This window comes from Rattus norvegicus, chromosome 19 (genome assembly GCF_021556685.1).
Source record: "Rattus norvegicus strain SHRSP/BbbUtx chromosome 19, alternate assembly SHRSP_T2T, whole genome shotgun sequence".
Taxonomy (NCBI): domain Eukaryota; kingdom Metazoa; phylum Chordata; class Mammalia; order Rodentia; family Muridae; genus Rattus; species Rattus norvegicus.
Genome location: NC_141552.1, coordinates 21,629,923 through 21,649,967, shown reverse-complemented (window position 1 = coordinate 21,649,967; position 20,045 = coordinate 21,629,923). Strand labels below are relative to the sequence as shown.

General features: G+C 46.5%; 1 protein-coding gene across 3 annotated transcripts in view; it reads left to right on the top strand.

Annotated features, from left to right (window-relative positions):
- The window catches only part of LOC147999092 (uncharacterized), a 127,081-nt gene that overhangs the window by 72,728 nt on the left and 34,308 nt on the right, over positions 1-20,045 (top strand). For 2 of the 3 annotated variants that reach the window (XM_087596090.1, XM_087596091.1), the window contains exons 5-8: positions 3,189-3,348; positions 3,816-3,959; positions 4,593-4,759; positions 5,479-5,584. In XM_087596090.1, the coding sequence (XP_087452216.1) occupies positions 3,189-3,348; positions 3,816-3,959; positions 4,593-4,759; positions 5,479-5,543 (536 nt within the window). In that variant the 3' untranslated portion in view covers positions 5,544-5,584. Of the gene's footprint in view, positions 1-2,004; positions 2,157-3,188; positions 3,349-3,815; positions 3,960-4,592; positions 4,760-5,478; positions 5,585-5,702; positions 5,983-20,045 lie in introns of those variants that run through there. The other variant, XM_087596089.1, reaches the window with a different exon arrangement.

Sequence of the window (20,045 nt, the reverse complement as noted above, 5' to 3'; positions counted from 1 at the left end):
AAACCTGGCTCTTGTAGAAATATACAAAGAAATATCTAGGATGGTGGGGGAAGAATTCTGCCATGGACTGAACTCGTGGAAGTGGGGTTGGGAGAAAGATGCTGGTTAAATAGCCCACCAGGTTCACATTGTGTCAACTTGATTTAATCTAAGGACAAAGAAGTGGAGTATCTCTGATGGCTTTCTTCTAGTACCTTTAAAGCATCACTGGGGTTTGAACTCAGAACTTCACACTTCTTGATGGGGCAACTACACTCAAGGAAGCTTAAGATTTTCATAGGCACAGTATTATGCTACATATACAGAGTAGATAATACTAAGATGTTCAGATGGTGATGTCCATTTGTATGCACTCTTAATGTGGACCTAAAAAAAGAGAGATCAAGGTCCTTAAAATAGAAAGATCAGTTCCAGTTGTTTTCTACCATTCCAAACAGAACGACTGGTAGGGAGAGCATAGTAAATAATCGAGAATTCGTAGATGATGCTTTGAATGAAGTGTGGATTTCTGTGCTGGTTTAAAACAGGGTCTCAAGTATCACATGTTGCCCTCTACCTGGCTGGCCAGGATCACTTTGAGCCTTGATAAACCTCCTTTCACTTTGCAATGAATAGGCTTATAAGAGTGGCCTCGAAGGACTGTGCAGACAGCATTAGCCTTTCACAGTTGAGGTGTGTAACCCACAACTATAGTTTTAGCCATGTTTTTCCATGTCTACCAGCTATTTCAGATTGTTGCTGTTATATGCCTGACAATCAAGGATGCAGAAAAATAACCTGATACAGAGTAAGGATATGGTGATCACATCTTTGCCTCTTGCGTACGTTCTGGATGAGGTTTGTTAAAATTCCAATATTGCAAAAAGCTGTATATAGGGCCCATCACATTAAGGGTCACTCCCATATAACACTTCCTGCAGTCCTCATATGAGAATCTTGAGCTTTTAGTTTTGACTTTTTCTTTTCTCGTTCTTTCTTATTTTTTGCTATATAAGTTGAGACAAAGATAGTTAAGGCCATGAATTTGCCCCCAAAATTTGAACTCGGATGTGATCAATCAGTGTTAGTGGGTGCATTCTATAAAGTATTCATTTTTTACTATGATAAATGTGTTTTACTATGATAAATGTGTTACTACTTTTGTGTTTGCTGGGGTGGCCATTTCCCAGTGTACAGGTGCAGGGACCTTGCTCTATCCACTTAATGATGTTTATAGCCTCATTTTAAACGTTTCTGTGCACCCTCTATATCTCTTGTGTATTTTATTTTTCTGATAAAAGCTCATGGTACATCTTACTCAGGCCTGTGAGCAGTGCTCCTTTAGCAACATTGGTGCAGAGAGCAGAACCCCACAAGCAGCCTGAGGTTCCCTTCACTGGTGGCTCTAATATTGCATTTTCCTCTGCCAACTGGTCTCCACACTTTTCCTAGCACCTTAAAGACTTCAACTCTTTCAACTAAGGAATTTTCTGGCAATTGTCGATTGCTAAGCACATGACTTCATGAGTGTTCCCCTAACACACACCCATGTTGTAACCTACCATGCAGACTATTTCTTGATGTGATATAAAGCACCTGTACAGAATGAGACAGGAGAACTTTTGACTGCATATTCAAGCTGGTGTGAAATCTCAGGAAGTTTTAATGGCTAACATTGGTGAATGAGGACAATTTGAGTTAGGATGAGACATTTTGGGGCAAGATATGGAAGGAAACATTCATTTAGATGCATAAGAATTACTAAGGTTTTTATAATCAAGCCTTGAGGAAAATTTGGCTTTGGAAGCAGGAGATGCTCAGTGGCTCTGCCCCAGGAAAGTCTCCTGGAAAGGGCACCTCTGCTTATGCTCAGTACAGGGAGATTATTAGCAGGGAGGCAAAGTCTGCTCCCCATGACATCAGCTGTCCCTTCTTGGACATTCTATTGTCTCCTAGAGAGTTCTGGCATCCTCTGTGATGTCACCAGACATCAGTGACAACCAGTGCCCTAGTTTCTCTCAGTCTGAGTCTGGCGGTTACAAGCTAAGACATGTTTTCCCGTCTTCGCAAGCGTTTTGGGAGGGGGAACGTCGATTGTGGAGAGACTAGAGTGAAGGAGTCTGGCCTTTCGTCTCAAAGTAATGATGGACAAAGACAGCACTTCTGGGGAATGTGGAGTAAGTTCTGGGCAGTGTATTTTGAGCTTCCTGCCAGGGTGACTCAGGCTTAAGCTGACCTTTCTAGCAATGGGCCACAGCAACTGGAGCATCTGAAAAGGAATTGAATTTCCAGGAATATCACAATTCCTTAAAGTCAAGGATTTCAGAACTTTAGTTTCCCCATCCCCACTGGGAGGATATGGTAAGGCCAATGCTATTATACTGTGAACTTCTGGTCTTTACTTTTCAGTTCATTTGTTCTGTTACATTGATATAATATCACCATCAGTAGTCATGGAGGGTCCACCTTTTCTGAGTTTAAACAGGGCAGCAATGTATTTCACTATCATTGCTTCTTTAAATACAGTGTGTATCTGACAGTAGTAACAGGGAGAGATTGTGCTCCAGGCAATAACCTTATGTTCTTAGACCTTCTCTGATTTCTTCTAACTGGCAGGGTCATTGTTTGCTTTATATATTAGAGGTTGTATGTTACAAAAATTTTTCTACAATACCAAAACTGTTTGGAACGTGTAGACCAAGATTCAGCCTGTAACCTATTCGCACTTCTGGGGCATTTGGTATTTCACATAGGGACACTGATAAGTCTGTTGAACATATCCTCCCTGGAAATGTGTTTTAAATCCAAAGTTGTTGGCTTAGAGTATCAGGGTAGGACATCTGAGTGTCTCCAATCACTCAAGTTTTGTGGATGGTGAATTTTTCATCTGAGTTCTGAAGCCACAGGGGTGAGGGTCCTGAAACCAAGCTGTACCCTGTTCAGCTGATAATAATCCTGGAGAAGCCATCTCCGTGGTACATGTAAGCACGTGATGTCCGGCATAGGGAACACCTGGCTGCTTACGTCTCTTGGTCTCTATAGAGTAGTGGGAGAACTGAGATCCACTGAGGAGGTCTCTTAAGCATAGACCAATCGCCTAGCAGTGACACTGGGTTCCTGACTTGTTCTCCTGTTTAGGCCTCACTGAGGTCTATGAACACTCTATGCATTCTCCCCATGCAGGTTCACTTGTGTTCTTCTACCTACAGACGCTGGGAGAGAAACATCATCCCCTGGCACTGACCTAAGCAAGAATCAGGCCATGAAGGAAAAGGAGAGGCTGATTAAAGAGCTGCAGATCATTACCGAGGAGAGAAATGACCTGAGAGATCGCCTGAGGTTTCTGACAGAGAGATCCATGAAGAACAGGTATGAATCGCTCAAAATGCTCTTGTTTCATTCCTGGGTCTGCAAGGTCACCTTCATCTTATCCTATTAAGGTTTTGGTTCTAGAAAGCTGTGACTCCCTAACCACCCTGTGCTAAACCTCACCTCCCATATAGTGGAGATTCAGAACCTGACCCTTCCTGAGGAGTGAGATTGAAAATGGACTCATCTGCTTCCATTTATTTAAAAGCAGAACTTGTGGTCTGAATGAAGATTTCAGGGATAAAGTCAGGGAGAGTGAGTTCCCAGTGTGCATTTGCAAAGCCCTTGACAGCTGGTGGCTTTGCAAGATTGTAATTGCAGTGAGTTTCTGGTGAGTCTCTGTACTTGCTAGGCAGGGGACTGAGTGCTGGAAGATCCAGGCAGCAGCCTGGGGTAATGTAGGACCCACCCTGAGTTCATATATTCCTAAATGCCGATGTTCAGTGTATTCTATCATTTGGGTCCAGGCCACACTTCAGGCCAAATCCATATTATGAAGACCTGGAGAGAATGGAGGAGGTGGTCATGTCAATTCTGCACAACTTAGAGATGGAGAACACTGAGGTCCATGAGAACAACCATAAGCTGAAGAAGGAGATTACCTTCTCTAGGTAAGTCCTGGTCAGAAAGGCTATCACTTGTGGAATGGCCATTTCTGACTTTCTTTGTTCTGGATTGGATGGTCTTCAGCTCTGGTTCTATCTCTTGTGCTATTTACACATCAGTGTTCCAGGGTCATTAGGACTCAGTTTTCAGTTCCATAAAAGACTGTTCCTCATCCCAGGATTGTCTAGGCATCTTCAGAAGGCTCTAGATAGAACAGAACTGATTGAAGTCAACAGAAGGTTATTAGGCTGACCTGGGCCTCTGGTGTCACACCAGGTTTTACAAAACTGAGTGGGTGGACCACATGGTTAGCATGACCTTCTCTTGGTTCTACTGACCTCTTTTGAGGGTGTTGGCCCACTACTAATTGATGTTGGCCCCATGCATTGGGCTTTCATGGATTGTTGTAGATCCATGTTCTTTCTCAGAGGTGTGGACACTAATTGGTGTCAGGCCAAGCAAACAATTTATTCTTCCCCGAATTAACGCTTTATGGTGTGTGCAGCAGCCTTATATGTATGAAGATGCATTTTATTAAGTCTTCATGGGTATCTGGGACCTGGTAGAGTTAGTGGGACTTGGTAGTAGGAATGGGAGAAAGGAGCAGCATGATCTTACTATGCAGACTGTATTTCCAGAAACCTGCTCAGCCAGCTCCTGATGGAGAACACATGTAGGAAGAAGTTGGTCCCACTGAAGCAGGAGAGCAAGGAGGTACATCTTGATTGTGCACTGAACCAGAAATATTTGGTTGAGTTCAACAAGAAAGATAAAGACCATCAAGGGCCAGACCCAGCATCATCTGGTATGGACAAACAGCTGTGTTAGCTTAACAATATCTGATAAAATTTGCCAATTTGATACATCTTTGCTTCTCTTACCACCTTTCTAATTTACACTCACAACCAGCCAACCACCTCATGTAATGGAATTGTTCATTGCTCTGCCTATGCACAAGTATTCTGGGAAGTTAACCACTTTTCAGAAACTGAATTATTGTGCAAGCATATTTTGCTGCTCTTTTTGAAGCTGCAGTCTAGAAATGGTGACAGATGAATAACATACCTCATTATTGCATATCCATGTGATATATTGGATCCTATGTAGAGTTTTGAACAATTTCTTGGTTCTTTGACAAATGACACTCTGTGGTCATGTGACCTCTTGTGTAGGAAGCACCTTTGGGATAAGAACCAAGTGCAAATGTCAAATTAGTACTTGTCATTGGCATTATCCTTGGTGACATATGGACATCTCCTTTCTTCCTGCAACCCGATGAGGTCTCTTGCCATTGCCCTGTTCTTGGTTTGCACTGGTATAAGTCTGGGTCCCATATTGGCAGCCCACATTACTGTGATGCTCTCTGGAGATTTTGCCCTGCCCACAGAGTTAGCAACAATGATATCAGTTAAAAGGTCCATCTCAACTGTCCAATAGAACTGAGGTGGTAGAAGGCAGCATTCTGACAGGTGGCTTGCATTTCCCCACCAAATCAGTGTCTGAATAACTGCCTTCCTCTCCCAGGTCTCAGAAAGTGCAAGAGAGCTGGAATTGGACACATCCCAGTAAGAGAGCTTCCTGAAGAATAAGTTGCTTTCTCAGGAGTCCCTGATGACAAACATCCTGAATGGTAACAACATTTTTTGGATGAGTATTCTTCCTCAGAGTTAATTTGTCATTTCTTAGAGACCCTAAGTTTATATACCACTAAGCCAGCCTGACTGATTGAGGTCTTACTTTCTTCTCAGAAAACAGCACTTGAGAGACAACTGGGGGACCGCCTTTCATTATGTGTGCTAGAGGAGGAACAGCAATACGTCTGTGCTTCTAAATGTTCATTAAGAATATGCTTTTAGAAATATTTTTGTTATGATTTTAATTGAAGTTTTCTTTTTGTTGTTTCATATTTATATGTTCTTGTTACTATGTACATACTGAGGTATGTTTCAAATATTTTTAAATATTTTTATTCATTTTAATCCTGTTGTGTTGTAAAAATGTATATGTTATGAATAAAAATTGAATTCTATCTCTTGACTCTTAAGACCATCATTCTTACTCAAGGGTTCTGTCCCCTCCTGTGGACCTAGAACTGACAGCAACAGATGGATCTCTGCATGTTCCATGGAGCCTGGGCTAATAAGTGAATTCAAAGTCACCAAGGGTACCCAGTGTGATAGTATCTTTTGTGAGGATAATGTGGCTGTGTCTCCGACACACACTTTGTGATGTAATCACTGACATGCTTTACCCAATTGTTAGGGTCCATGTGGTTCTTCTGAGAGAGAAGAAGATGCTCTAACCTGTGAGTCATCACCACAGCTCCTGCAGGTGGCTTTTGTTATTCCACATGAGGTGCTGTATTAGGTGGACAGGATCACCTCCAATTAAATAGAGAGATCTCAGGAGATGTGTGTTCACAGGGAACTTACTGAGCCGTGCGTGCTCACCGTGTTAGATTGCCAGGCATCCCTACAGGGCTCTGGTGTCCCAACTGCTCATTGTGGGTCAGGATCATCCTCCAGCATCACTTAGTTTCCATATTAGAGCAGAACTTTCACCTATTATCAGTGATGACTACATGTATTGTGCACATCTGATAAAATACAGAATAGAAACTAGCTTCTTGTAGGCAAGATTGGCATAATCAGTTTTTTGACTGTTAGCAAGAAAATTATTTTAATCTAAGCATTTTAGGAAGGAACCTCCAGAGCATCCATAGTGAATGTAGCCTGCAGCTGTGAACACAGGTTTCTTTTGGAGAGCTGGCCTGTGCAAGCCCAGAACCTAGGTGGGACAGTTCAAGCTACCCTTTTTCCATGGCCAATCTGGGATCGTATTGAGAATGTATTTTTTCCAGGTGACTGATTTCCAATTTGTGGAATTGATCTAACTTGCTGAGAGTGGAGGTGACTCAGAGAGTTAAAGTACAGAGGAACCAATCCAGTATGTCCACAAAAGCTTGCTGTCACGCCAGGGCTTTTAAAAGCTCAGCAGCTAGAGAAGCAATGTGGTATTTGGTTATTCTTATGCTTAGGTCTAGTCATTCATTATAAGCTGACCATGACACAAAAAGAGTCATCTGTGTCACAATAGAAACTAGTTGTCACTAGATTCACCGCACACTATCACATCACTACCGTATTTGAGGTTCTCCATTACTATCTAAGAACCTGGAAGAGGTCTTGCTACACAAACTCATGATTTATGTCTACATGACACTGTGTGCTTTGTCCAATACCTTGGATATTTTGTGCTGACATCTGTCACATGAGACAATAGTTCATGTCATCCTAACCTGAATAAACTGTCCTTAGAATACAGTATAGTGGGAGGGGCCTTCTTTTCCTGTGAGATAGCAAAACATTTCCAGTCTTCAGTCAAGTCTGACAGCCATTGTCCAGTACCTGTCTTGAGATGTCCACATTTTCAGCTGAGAGTCTTCATCCAGGCTGCTCTATAATTCTGTAGAAGATTAATAGGGTTCCTGTCCTAGGATTTAATTCTGCATGACTGTACTTGCTGAACATACTCAAAGCTCTGTGATCCACCCTAGCCCTCTGTGCTTTAGAGAAAGAAAATAAAGAACCACATTGCACTTGAAGTTTCTCCTCCAACAAAAGGAGAGCCTGCATAGGGCCTTTAAGTAACTCTAAACCCCTGCTTCCCCACAGCTCCCTCCATCAATTCCATGATTGGTGTGTTTTCACTACTACTCACTTTCTTCTGTGTGCAAAGAATGTGCACCATGTCAGTAAAGTGTGTGTGTGTGTGTGTGTGTGTGTGTGTGTGTGTGTGTGTGTGTGTGTAGTCCCTAGTGAAATGTGTCGAGGTGCATGCAGACTCATGCTACTACTGTCCCATGGTACCTTGCAGGGAACCCTGAAATGGTGGCTACTTTAATACAGTCTAACCCGGGTGTGCATGGTTTCTGTAAGGTCACCACTACAGAGAGCAGGAAAAGCTTCAGTAGTCACATGGATGTGATCAATCAGTGTTAGTCATGCCCTTCCAGCATGGTAGACTGCAGGTTGTCTGTCCCCAGCACTTTGCTCTCTTGTGCCCAAACAATGCCAAGGTCAGGGCCATTGAGCCGTGAGGCAGAGGCTCACCACCCTCAGTGCTGCCTAAGACCCCTAAGACTGTCTCTTTCGGGTGTGTGCGTGCTGGACACTCATGGATCCTGAGATCTCCGCAGCTGAGGTGAAACAGTACCGGAGCCATTGCAATGTGGGCACACATTTGGTTGTGGAGCTGGGCCACTCTTTGACTTTTGGTGAGTGGAGAGACAACTGTTGGCTGAGCCTTGGTGAACCAGATGGCCCCTGGCCACGTCAGCAGTCAGCAGTATCAAAGCTGAGCAACCAGTGTTTTATGTTCCATTTTGTCATCGCTGGTCAGTGTTCTGATGCCACAGCACATGGCTGGCCTCAATCTCCCCATGTGGCCACAATCCCTAATTGATATGGCCTCCACTTCCCAAGTGCCACTGGGATTTCTGTAGAACCCCTAAGGCAGCAGCAAGCAGGAGCTCCTGGCTATTCCCTCCCTGCTCTCTGGATCTGCAATTCGTTCTGTGTACATATGGCTATGTCCTCATATACCCTTGATGCCATGATACCTTAATAAACACTTGAATCATGTCCTGATGGCCAGTTTTCAACTGCTACCTGACACCATCTATAATCGCCTGGGAAATGAGGGACAGTCTGGATCAGACTGGCCTTTGAGCATGACTATGCGTGACTGTCTTCATTGCTGTGGGAGATGCCAGGCAACCTCTTTTCTGATCCTAGAGTCCCTATACCCAGCCACTTGTCCCCTCTACAGCCAGACCCTACTTCTGCTCCTAGGCACTGTCTTGGACTCCTTCCCTCAGGTGGCTTCTCTCCTTTGGTTGCTACAGAAACCTGTTATGAGGACAGGAACAGGGAGTTAAGAGTTCAAAGCCATCTTCCCATTGATGTTCTTTCTCAGAGGTCAGTGGGACACTTAAAGATTTTTGTGTATACATTTTATTAAGCAAGGGACAATCATGCATCAGACACAGGAAACTAACATCACATCTACCGGACCTCCTTCAACACCTGGGCATCTCTTCTGGCCTGTGCTTCTGTGTGCTGAAACCTGGGGACCAACTTCCTGTGGTGTTTCCCAGGATGACTATGCACATTACTACACTGGCGTAAATCCTCAAAACTCACAAACAGCAAGTGGACCGACCGCCACAGGAATGGTTCTCCATCAACAGATACCACAGACCAGCAAGCAGAAGCATGGGAGGGTGGTGCTGTGGTTCACACACTTCTCTTTCCTCACTAGGGCAGGTGACCCGCTGGAGAAAACAAGGAGGCAGCAGGATGGAAGAGGAAAACTACAACCCAGTCCTTGCATTAAACACCCAAGCACATTTAGACTAGAAGAGAGAAGTTTGCCAAGAATGAGGGCCACTTTGGACATCCATCATCAATAGCCCTGGCTGTCTAGGCCAGCATCAGATCCAGCAGTCTCCAGGCAGGTGTCAGCCAGGCCCTCAAGGGCACTAAGAGCATTAACCATGAAAAATAGAACAAGATCTCTGCCTCTTGCCTGCCTGACAGCCAAGCATGCGTATGCCCTGGCTATGCTCACGCTGGGACCCCTGCTAGATATTAAGATATAGAGACCTGATAGTTCATTAGGACCCTGTTCGAAAGGAAGACACCAGATATTTCCCTCTGGCATCCATATGTGCATGCGTGGTTGTACAAGCTGGTAGAATCTCTCTCTCTCTCTCTCTCTCTCTCTCTCTCTCTCTCTCTCTCTCTCTCTCTCTCTCAAAGTTTTGAAGCACAGCAGAAGAATCTCTGGGACTCTAAGCCTGAGCAACCTCATCTGTGAGCCACAGCTTCTGTGTGAGAGCTCCTTTGTGTGAGAGGCATAGGGTGACTGAGGAAGGTTGCTGGTGTCCATCCCTGGCCTGCATGTGCATGCATACAGACACATGGACACATGCACATGCTGAGTTCCCCTTATCCAATCCTGAAATCTGAAAACACTGAATTTCAAATCCAGGCGTTCTCCTAACCTACACCTTCCCTCAGGAATTGGAGATGAGGCCTTGCAAGAATCCTCAACCAGTGAGACTGGCCCAGACCTTCTGAGATCTATTCTGCCCCAGGAGGAAACAGCAGGTGTTATCAGGACAACACAGAAACTCAAAACTCCAGCCTGATGCAGGGACCACCTGCTGGGTTAGGAGAAGACTCTGCATCAGGGTTCCTGAATGAAAACATCACCCCTTAACACACAGGGTCGCTGTGGCTATGCCTTCAAGGCACCTTCAGCAGCAGCTTAAATGGTCTAGGGATGACTATGGGAATCTGCCTGCAGGGTGATGTGAGAATCCTTCTGCTAAGGCTTGGTCGCTAGATGTTGCCACAGAAACCCTTGAACTCTTCTTGGAGTACAGTCCAGGCAGAGGCTGAACACAAAACATTCTGATTATGAACTGAGTTTAACAGATAATCCGGAACCTGAAGGCCACAGGCCCAAAGGTCTGCACTGCAGGGGTGAGGCATCACTGCAGGGATGACCGCACAGTGCAGGGGTGAGGCATCACTCAGGGGATGACCATACACTGCAGGGGTGAGGTGTCACTGCAGGGATGACCACATAATGCAGGGGTGAGGCATCACCCCAGGGATGACCACACACTGCAGGGGTGAGATGTCACTGCAGAGGTGACCACACACTGCAGGGCTGAGGTGTCCCTGCAGGGATGACCCTGAAGCTGACTGAGCTCCTCAGGGCTCTCCCTGTCCTGTATGTGCTTCCCTTCTAGGTGAGCACTGCAGCTTTCAGGGTGCTGGAGGCCTGTGTGGGCAGCAGTAGGAACTGCTAGCCTTGTTATTCACAGCTGAAAACATCACACAGGATATTCCAGAAGTGAACACCACCAAAGTGGGGCCTTTCACAGCATTCTGGGTAGTTTGGCACAAAGCCACATGACAATTTCGCCTGTGATCCATACCAAATGTCTGCTGTCAGTGCCTGTCTCTTAGGAGCCACCTGGATGATCCAGGGGATGGTCCTGAAGAAAAGGCTTGGCAAAATTGAGGTCCCCAAAGCCAGAGGAGCAGTGAGGAGGTGCAGGGGCCGTAGACCATGGAGACTGACATATGCTGATGTTAGATACCCAGACTCATCCCTGTGTCCAAGTCTGGATGTCACAGAGTCACCTGGCAAAGGTCCCAACAGTGTCCTTCAGGATTCAGCTGTCTCCCTACTTGCCCTCCACCTCACCCACTTCCTGTGGTTCTGGGAGTCAAGGACTTCATCACCTTTTTCGTTTTCTTGTCATATTGCAGGTACTGTAACTCGACCACTCTTCCTCCTGCAGGAGACACATCGTTTGTCACAGAGCAGGACTGCTGCACCAGGAAGACCCATAGCATAACCAGGACGCTACAATGAAACATGACTGGCCCTTCATGCTGAATGACCGGAAAAGCACCCGGCCTTCTCTTTGTTGCAGACTGGATTCCTCAGCCTTCCTGTTATGAACAGGGCACTAGTACCCTTCACAGGATACTTAGTGTTTATAAGACATTTATAGAATTCTTCTTGTATATAGGCCATTGAGCTAGGAGCCAGCAACAAGGCATAAAGTAGGAGGAAATACAGAAACATTCTAGGAAGGGAAAGCCAGGGGCCAGTGGGATGGCTCAGTGATTGAGGACCAGAGTTCAGATCCCAGCACATGGATGTTCACAGTCATCTGCAGAATCAGATCTAGGGGGTCCTATGACCTCCCCAGCTCCCAAGCAGCTACATGTGTGCATCTTAGACACTTCTCACTCACCGTGAAACAACCTAAGCCACAAAACATCCCACACCTTCTTGGATGGGCCCATCCCTGGGGGAGTCTTGTGTGTTCTGGGCTTCAACTCTAGGAAAGCTTGGCCTTGTTTTATAGGATGTCTTATTCCTTATATCAGCAGAGAAAGAAAAAAAAAGATCCAGTCCTGGAACCCTAGAGGACACTGCCATGATGTCACTGCTGTGCTGGCATAGGCTTAGAGAGATCTCCATGATCCATCCAAGTCACCTAGAGCTCAGGGAATGATGGAAAAATTTATGTGAGTTCGCCCAGCGCTTGCAACCATGAGAAAGCTTGGAAAACACAGGGCACATGTGGTGTTTGATCCTGGGTCAATTCAACCCTCTTGAGCCTGCAGCTAAGACAAACAGATACACTGGCCTGAGTGCACAGGCCAGACCTCAGAACCTGTTTGCCAACCATGGAACACTCTGGATTCCTCCTCTTAGCTGGACCTTGTTCCTCTACACCTCATCCACCCAAGCTTCTCAAGAAATGAAGCTACCAGGTTAATACAACAACTAACTGAAGGCAACAAGAGCCTTCAGCCGCCCTGTGGCAGTAAGGTCAGTCCATAGGTCTCCTGTCCCTGCACTGTCAGTACCTGTGAGAGCCATGGCCACTTATTCCCTTCCGAGGTGAGAACAATTATACCCACAACCTTGCTTTCAACAAATCCTGCCTTGGCCATTGGTGGGACCCTCATGAGACTCAATCTGATGCAGGCCTCCTCAGACACTTTGGCTTCCTTTCTGGCTGCTGGAGCTTGGGCCCTCTGGCCTGGCCTAATGTAGGATCAGCAACATCCAACTCTGTCGGGCCTCAGCCATCCCACATTGGGGGCCCTGCTTCACTCCTAGGTGCATTCTTTTCCCACATCTCTCCAGTCTCTCCCTCATCCCTAATTCCCCTCACCTCTCAGGCCCAGCCCTTCAGTCTCTGATGGAGACTGTTCTGGAGGGACAGGAGCCCCTCCCCTGAGATACTCTCCCACCCCATGCTGCTGGGCTCTGACAACTCTGCCCTTGGGCTGACTCATTTCTACAGGCACAGCCTGCTGCTCCCCTGCCACAGCAACCCACTTCCTAGCTCTGCTTCACACAAACACTCTGAGATCTCTATACTGGTTTCCCATTCTATTTTGCTCCCTCTCTGTCCTCCAGAAGTTCTGCTGCTCTCTCTCACCACAGCAGGACCCACCAAGACACTGCTCCTGACCCCAGCAGCCACCAGCAGCCCAGGTCATGGGGCTACTAACAGCTTTGGCCCAGGACTCAGGGCTCCTTCCTTCTTCAGTATCGAGTCCAGGCTGAGACCATCTGGCCTGCTGCTGGGTCCTTGAAACCCTCAGTCTCACAGCCTCTGGGCACTCTGAGCCCTAGTCCTTATGGCTAACAAGTAGCTGCCCAGTCAAGCAACATGGGCCTCACTGGCTTCCTGGTGTGCCATGATGCTTTCCCTGCATGGCTGGGGATGACTGCATGCTAGGAATATGTCTGGAACTAGACCTGCAGGTAACACCTGATGGGTTGGCCAGGCTGTCCTCCTACTCCTGTTCTCAGGAGATTCTCCTGACTAAGTGTCCCAAGTGCTGGGATGAGAAGTATGTGCCACCATGCCAGCTAGGAGTCTTCAAGTGTGATGAAAGACTGGGATCTGTGGTCCTGGTTACTTCCAACAGTGGGGACACCAGTGTTCTGAGCATTCTGTCATCTAGGACTTATATTCCATGTACTTCACACGAACACTGTGAGACTTCTGCATTGGTTACCTGTTCTCTTTGAAACCTGTCTTCAGGTATCTGACAGTGGGAGTCTCCATGAAGTTTATGTCACCCTGAGGATGTGGATATATTAATAAGCTCAGGCAGCATGCAAACACAGCAGAGGTTACAAACAAGACTACCAGGCTGGGGCCACTAATTGATAGAGTGCTCCTTTGGCATGGTGAGGGCCCAAGTTCTCTTGCAACCAACATCTGCTGGGGATGTAGCTCAGTGATTAGGCACTTGCCTAGCGTATGTGAGGTCCTGGGCTCCATCCCTAGGACTAAACCCTCATCCCCTACCCTGAACGCACCAGGTCCAGGCATCACTGTCAATCCTGAGGGCTTGAGTTTGATCCTCAGGCCCTCTCTGATACAAAAAGAGAAAAAACTCCCTTGATTTGTGTTTGACCCCTACATATGTCATGCCCACCCCACTTCGAGTGTACAATTAAGGAAAGCATGAGTAAGTGGTTGAGAGGCACTCACTGCCCTTGCAGGAGACCCCAGTTTGCTTCCCAGCACAAACTGCATGTGACTCAGCAGGTCTCAGGGTAGAACTGGATATGTGACCCTGTGCTAAAGCACTGTCCTGAGTGGGGACTGCAGCTTCTGAAGAGGAATGCAGGCCTGGCCTCCAGAACTCCACCTTCAGGTCCTGTCTTGATGCCCTGGCAAAAGAAACTCCTTCTCTCCAGAGGAGCACTGCACTCAAATGACACCTCAGTGATGAAAACTATCTGTCCCCAAAGGCATGTCACTGAGCAGAGATAGCTTCCGTCATGCACCTCTGCCCATCCCCAGTTCCTCATGTCAATAAGTCAACCTTTCATGAAGTAGATGGCAATGCATGAGGTAGGATGATCAGTAGTTTACTGGCCAGTCTGGGCTGGGCTCTATGAGATGCTCTCCCTGAAATCAGAGCCAGCAAGAAATTCAGCATGAAAGCTCTTTGTAAAGAAGCTCAATGACGCAGAGCAGAGCCTGGGACCCCGCACGGTAGGAAAGTGACTCCCATGGATTTTCCTCTACCTTCAACACTCATGCATTGGCATGCACACCCCTACAAGGAGATCAATACACATGGAATAAAAAATTAAACAGAAACATTAATGAAGACAATGCATACAATGTATTAAAGGATCCCGGGAACACTCACTTAGCACTTTCCTTTCCTTTGTCTTGGGAACAGCACCTGCACCAGAGACTGGAGACTTCCTGCAAGAGAGAGAGGACAGATGCACTGTTCATTCAGCTGGAGAGCTGTGCAAAGACCAGAGCCACCCACCTTTTTCTGACAGTGGGAGCTGGGCCCAAGTGTGGGCTGTTCCTACTAGAGGCACCACAAGAAGAGGACCACCTTCCTCAAACCTTCCTGGAAGTCAGAGCACTGGCTATGGACGTCCCTCAATCCTCAGATGACTCTCTTTCAGCGGTGGCTCAGAGCCTCTTAGGACAGAGAGGGACCAGAGCTTCCCCCCAAAGCAAGATCCCTATCTTATCTGACAGTTATGAGGGCTTAGGAATGGGACAGATGATGTGACAAGGTTACATGTAGCACAGGGCTAGGTTAGTAAGGCAATCAAAGAGGAAAGAGACCTGGAACATTCCTCATCTGTTCTTTTTGCTCTGTACGTAGGGATGAGGGGCAGTGTGTGGTAGAGGACTAGGACACAGCACAGCCTTCTCTGCACATGGTTAGCTTTCTAGGCTGCCTGGTCACTGTGACCAGCAACTTTTCAACTGTGCCACTCTACTACCAAGACTGACACAACTGGTGACCATGTAGCAATAGGACTTTACTGACTTAGCAACATTTGGAATCACACAATGAGCATGTGTCACAGAAGAGTTTTTTTTTTTTTTTAAGAAAAGGATTTTAAAAAACTATTTATTTTGTCCATCTGAGTACGCTGTCCCTGTTTTCAGACACAACAGTAAAGGGTAGTATATGAGAGTAGAAATGGTTATGAGACACAATGTGTGGTTGCTGGGGATTGAACTCAGATCCTCTGGAAGAGCAGTCAGTGGTCTTAACCACTGAGCCTTCCCTCCAGCCCCAGTATATTGTATTTTCAATGTTGTTTGTTTTTATTTCCTTTTTCACGTATGTATGTATAGCGTTTCTGTGAGTACAGGTGTGTGTGTGCCTGTGTAAAGGTCAGGGACAACCTGAGCACAGGTCCTCACCTTCTACCTCTCCTCCATGGCTGTGTATGCTAGGCTAGCCCTTCCCCCTAATCCTGGAGACTGTCCACTTTAGGCTCCTATCTCCCTGTGGGAAGTGCTGGATGACAGACACTACTGCATCCAGGTTTATGTGGCTTCTAGGGACCTAAACTGTTGTTGGGCTTGTTCAGCATGAAAATAAACACCATTTCACAGCCCTGGCTGGGCCAGGCAGTGCACAGGTCTTTGCTGCTCTTGCAGAAGACTTGGGTTCAGTCTCCAGCACCCGGGTCAGTTGGCTCACAACCACCTGAGACTCTAGGTCCAGGGACTTCCAAGCTCTTTCTGGATAAACCTACATGGCAAAAGCAGGGCTGGGAGCTGGAAGACTCTGGTGTTGGCTTCTCCCTGTAGCAGGGGGCAAAACGTGGGCATGTGAGGTAACATGGAACCCTGTTATTCTACAAAGTGCAGAAGCTCCTGATGTCCCTCATGGTGCCCCAGAGCCTGTCCACCACTCATGGAGGCTTCAGGAACATGGCCTTTTCCTGACCTGTGTGCACTCTGCATCCTCACTCTCTACCCCCTGCTTTTCTGGGTTGGAAGTCTCAGGTGTAGGAAGCGCCAACCATAGGCCTCTTCCCTTAGCATTTCAGCATTTTACCCACTTGACCTTCACCAGGCATCCTTTGCTCTACACAGTTACCTCAGCCTGTGACCCTCATCCTCCAGACTCTAATGAAGCAAACACCCATGTGTGTGGAGCTCTCATAGTTAGCCAGGGCTAAAGGGGAAGGCAGCAAATCCTTCATGAACTCTAGAGCTCCTGAGGCCTAGGAAAATTTCTATATCGGGGCTAAACTCATGCTGCCCTGTAAGACTACATTTTTCCTTTAAACAGAAGGATGTGTGGTGGTGGTGGCACAGGCCTTTGATCCTAACACTTGGGAGACAGAGGCAGACAGATTTCTGAATTCTAGGCCAGCTTCCTCTACAGAGCTAATTCCAGGTCAGCTACACAAAAAACAACACTGTCTCCAAGAGTAAAACAAAAAGAGAAAGAAAGAAAGAAAGAAAGAAAGAAAGAAAGAAAGAAAAGAAAGAAAGGAAGAAAGAAGTGAAAGAAAGAAAGGAAGGAAGGAAGGATTCATATTTTGTATACAATGAGATGCCTGCCTGTCTATACCTGAACCACCATGTTAACTATAACTCTTGTCACATCTGTATTAATTCAAATACTGAAGGCCAAATGGTTAAATCTTAATGACTATACAATTGGGGGGTGGTGCTGAAGAGATGGTTGGTTTAGTGGCTAAGAGCAGAAGACCAAGGTTCAGTTCCCAGTGTCCACATGGTTGCTCCTATTAACCTGTAATTGCAATTCTAGGGAATCAGTCTGGACTTCACGGGCACCACACATACCACATGGTGCACAAGCATTTATTAGGTGAAACAGTCAGGCACATAAAATAAGTAAATAAAATATATGGTTAACAGAAACTGTGATTCAGGAAGTTCTTAGTGACTTTGGTTATCATTTCTCTCTCCGAGAGACCTGTCTTCCTCATGGCTCAGCCTCCCTGGCTTCTAGGACATTCCCTAGCTCTGTGGAGCATGAAGTACTCAACACCATAAGCCAAGCATTGCAAAGCCATCTGCACCTTCATTGCTACACCTTCACCATGGCTGTGTCTAAAGGGAGAGACTTGGAATCCCACAGAGGCAAGGCCAAATCTGTTGGGCTATGTGAGCCCAGCCACTCAATAGTCAGATCTATTCCTGTCCTTGGCTATGGAATGAGGCTCTTAAGACAAATTAATCTGAAGGATATCAACAGCTATGCTGTTAGACCTCTCATTGCTCTGCCCGACCCCCAAGCTCCGTTTTACTGGCTCAAATTCACACCTGAACTCCTCTCCTGCCTCAGCCACCATCAGCTCTTCTACTCCTCTCCACCTGTGCTCTGACTAATCCACACTAAGGTGGACATTAACCTCTTGTGGACCTCCAGACGTATGCTTGTGATTACTCTTCATTGGCTGTTTTGTATGGGTAGGCGGGTTCTTCTAGTCTCATGCAGAACACTGCTCACACATTTTGGATCTTACAACATCCTCTTGATTGAGAATCCTGACTAATGACTGACTGAGCCTTCCATCCCTGAAGCCACCCTCTGTCTCCCAGTCCAAGATGAGAATCCTCACCCTAACCCCATGGTGTCCAGTTTCATCTCAGAAGCTAGACTCTGAACTGCCCAATATCTTTTGGATCTCTTCCTCTAATTCTCTGACAATTCGTTCCTATTTTTTTTTTTTTGGTTCTTTTTTTTTTTTTTTTTCCGGAGCTGGGGACCGAACCCAGGGCCTTGTGCTTCCTAGGCAAGCGCTCTACCACTGAGCTAAATCCCCAACCCCCACACCCCCGTCCTCTTTTCTTTAAAAAAAAAAAAACACATTTTGTTGTTTATTTTTTGAGACAGGGTTTCTCTGTTCGGCCCTGGCAGTTCTGATATGCTCTCTGTAGACCAGACTTGTCAGGAAACCAGATGTCTCCCTGCCTTGGCCTCTTAAGCACTGGGATTACTGGATTTTGCCCGAAAGTTTAATTAAAAATTATTTAGTGGCAGTGCATGTTGGCACATGCCTTTAACTCAATCCATTGGGAGGTAGAGGCATTGTGAGTTCCAGGACAGCCAGGGCTATATATTAACACCTTGTCTCAAAGAAAACAAGCCAAAAATGAAACAAATTGTTGCAATATGGTCTTAGGTATGTAACTGAGTCTGTTCTTGAACTCTGAATCCTCCCACTTTCACTCAGGTGCTAATCAGCAGGCTTCTGTCTTGACTTTCACTGTGCACTCAGGGCTGCCATGACTGTTACCTCTCCCAGTGTTAACTCATGACTCTCTCATCAGCATCATCACAAAACTCCTGTCAAGAATTAAGAAAACCTGAATTCTAAGGAACTCCAGTATTTCCAAAGCTCACTCTAACACAGATGTATCCTATGCTGAAGTAAAATGGTGACAGCTGGAGGTCTTAATTGCAGGACTTGGGACAGAGGGGTTGGAGGATCTTGAATTCAGGGTTGCTTTTACCTTACAGTGTTGGTTAAAGCAGGTTTGTGCTGCTACAAGATACCCTGTCTAAAACTATACCAAACACACCTAAAATGAGACAGAGGAGTTTGAGTGGGCACAGATGGGAAAGCTGGGCACTTTGTGGCTAAGCCACCTGCTGCCAGCACCAAAGTCCATGCACAACCCCGATTCTGAGCTGCGTCTGGGACCCTGCTCAGGAGAATGCAGCAAAGTAGCTCAGATCCAGGGCTTTTGGTCTAAGAGGAATTCAGGCAGTCACTCTTTGGATGCCAGTTCTCCAGCTCAACTGCCTGTCAGCCCAGGATCTGGTCTTAGTCATGGCTTGACACCCCTAAATTCCTCCCAGGTGTGCTCTGAACTCACCCTGTTCCGTGTTCTGATGAATCTGCCATTCTCCACAGGAGTAGCCTCAAGAAGTCCCTCTCATTTGAAACTCCACTCAGAGTGCACTAAACACTGCTGGGGAGGGGCGTGGCCAACAGAGCACCCACCCCTTTCAGCTGTAGAACATTTAGCTCTAGAGTGAGCACTGCTGTGCATTGCGGAACTTAAGCAGTATCCCAGTCTTGGCCTGGGAAGAGCCATTGACACCCACACTTTCTGGGGTGACATTGTCTCCTGAGGATAGAGTCAGGCCAGGAGCAGCAACTGATGTTCCCGAGAGACAAACTTTCTTCACCTCCTGCCCATGCTGGCCCTAGGATCTGGGCTTTTTTGGTGACATGAGTGCTGAGCCTCCCAGGTAGATGGGTTTTCAGGGGTCAGGTGGTGATTGTCACCAAAGATATCCATAAGGATAAGTCATACTGTACTAATTCCCATATTAGATTCCTTCTCACAGGTCACAGAGGCCATAGTGGGTCCTAAATGTGGAGTCAGGTTCCTGTGCACTTTTGAGGAGACTGGTCAGACGTTTAGGCTTCGTGATATTTTGTTGGCATTATTTTGGGGGGATTTTATTTTTACAATTGGGGCCAAACCTGGGGCTGCCATGTGGAGGGAAAAGGCTTTGCCATAGCTGTAGATCATCCCTAATTATAAACTCCTGAATTCTCCCAATCCTGGAACTATCTAGGTCCCTCACATGATGCAACCTTTGGGGCATTCCTCACATAGAATCATGGGGTGGACTGCATCCCAAAGAGAGACAGTGGGAAAAATTCCCCAGTGTCTCCCTGTGGCTGTGATGATGGGA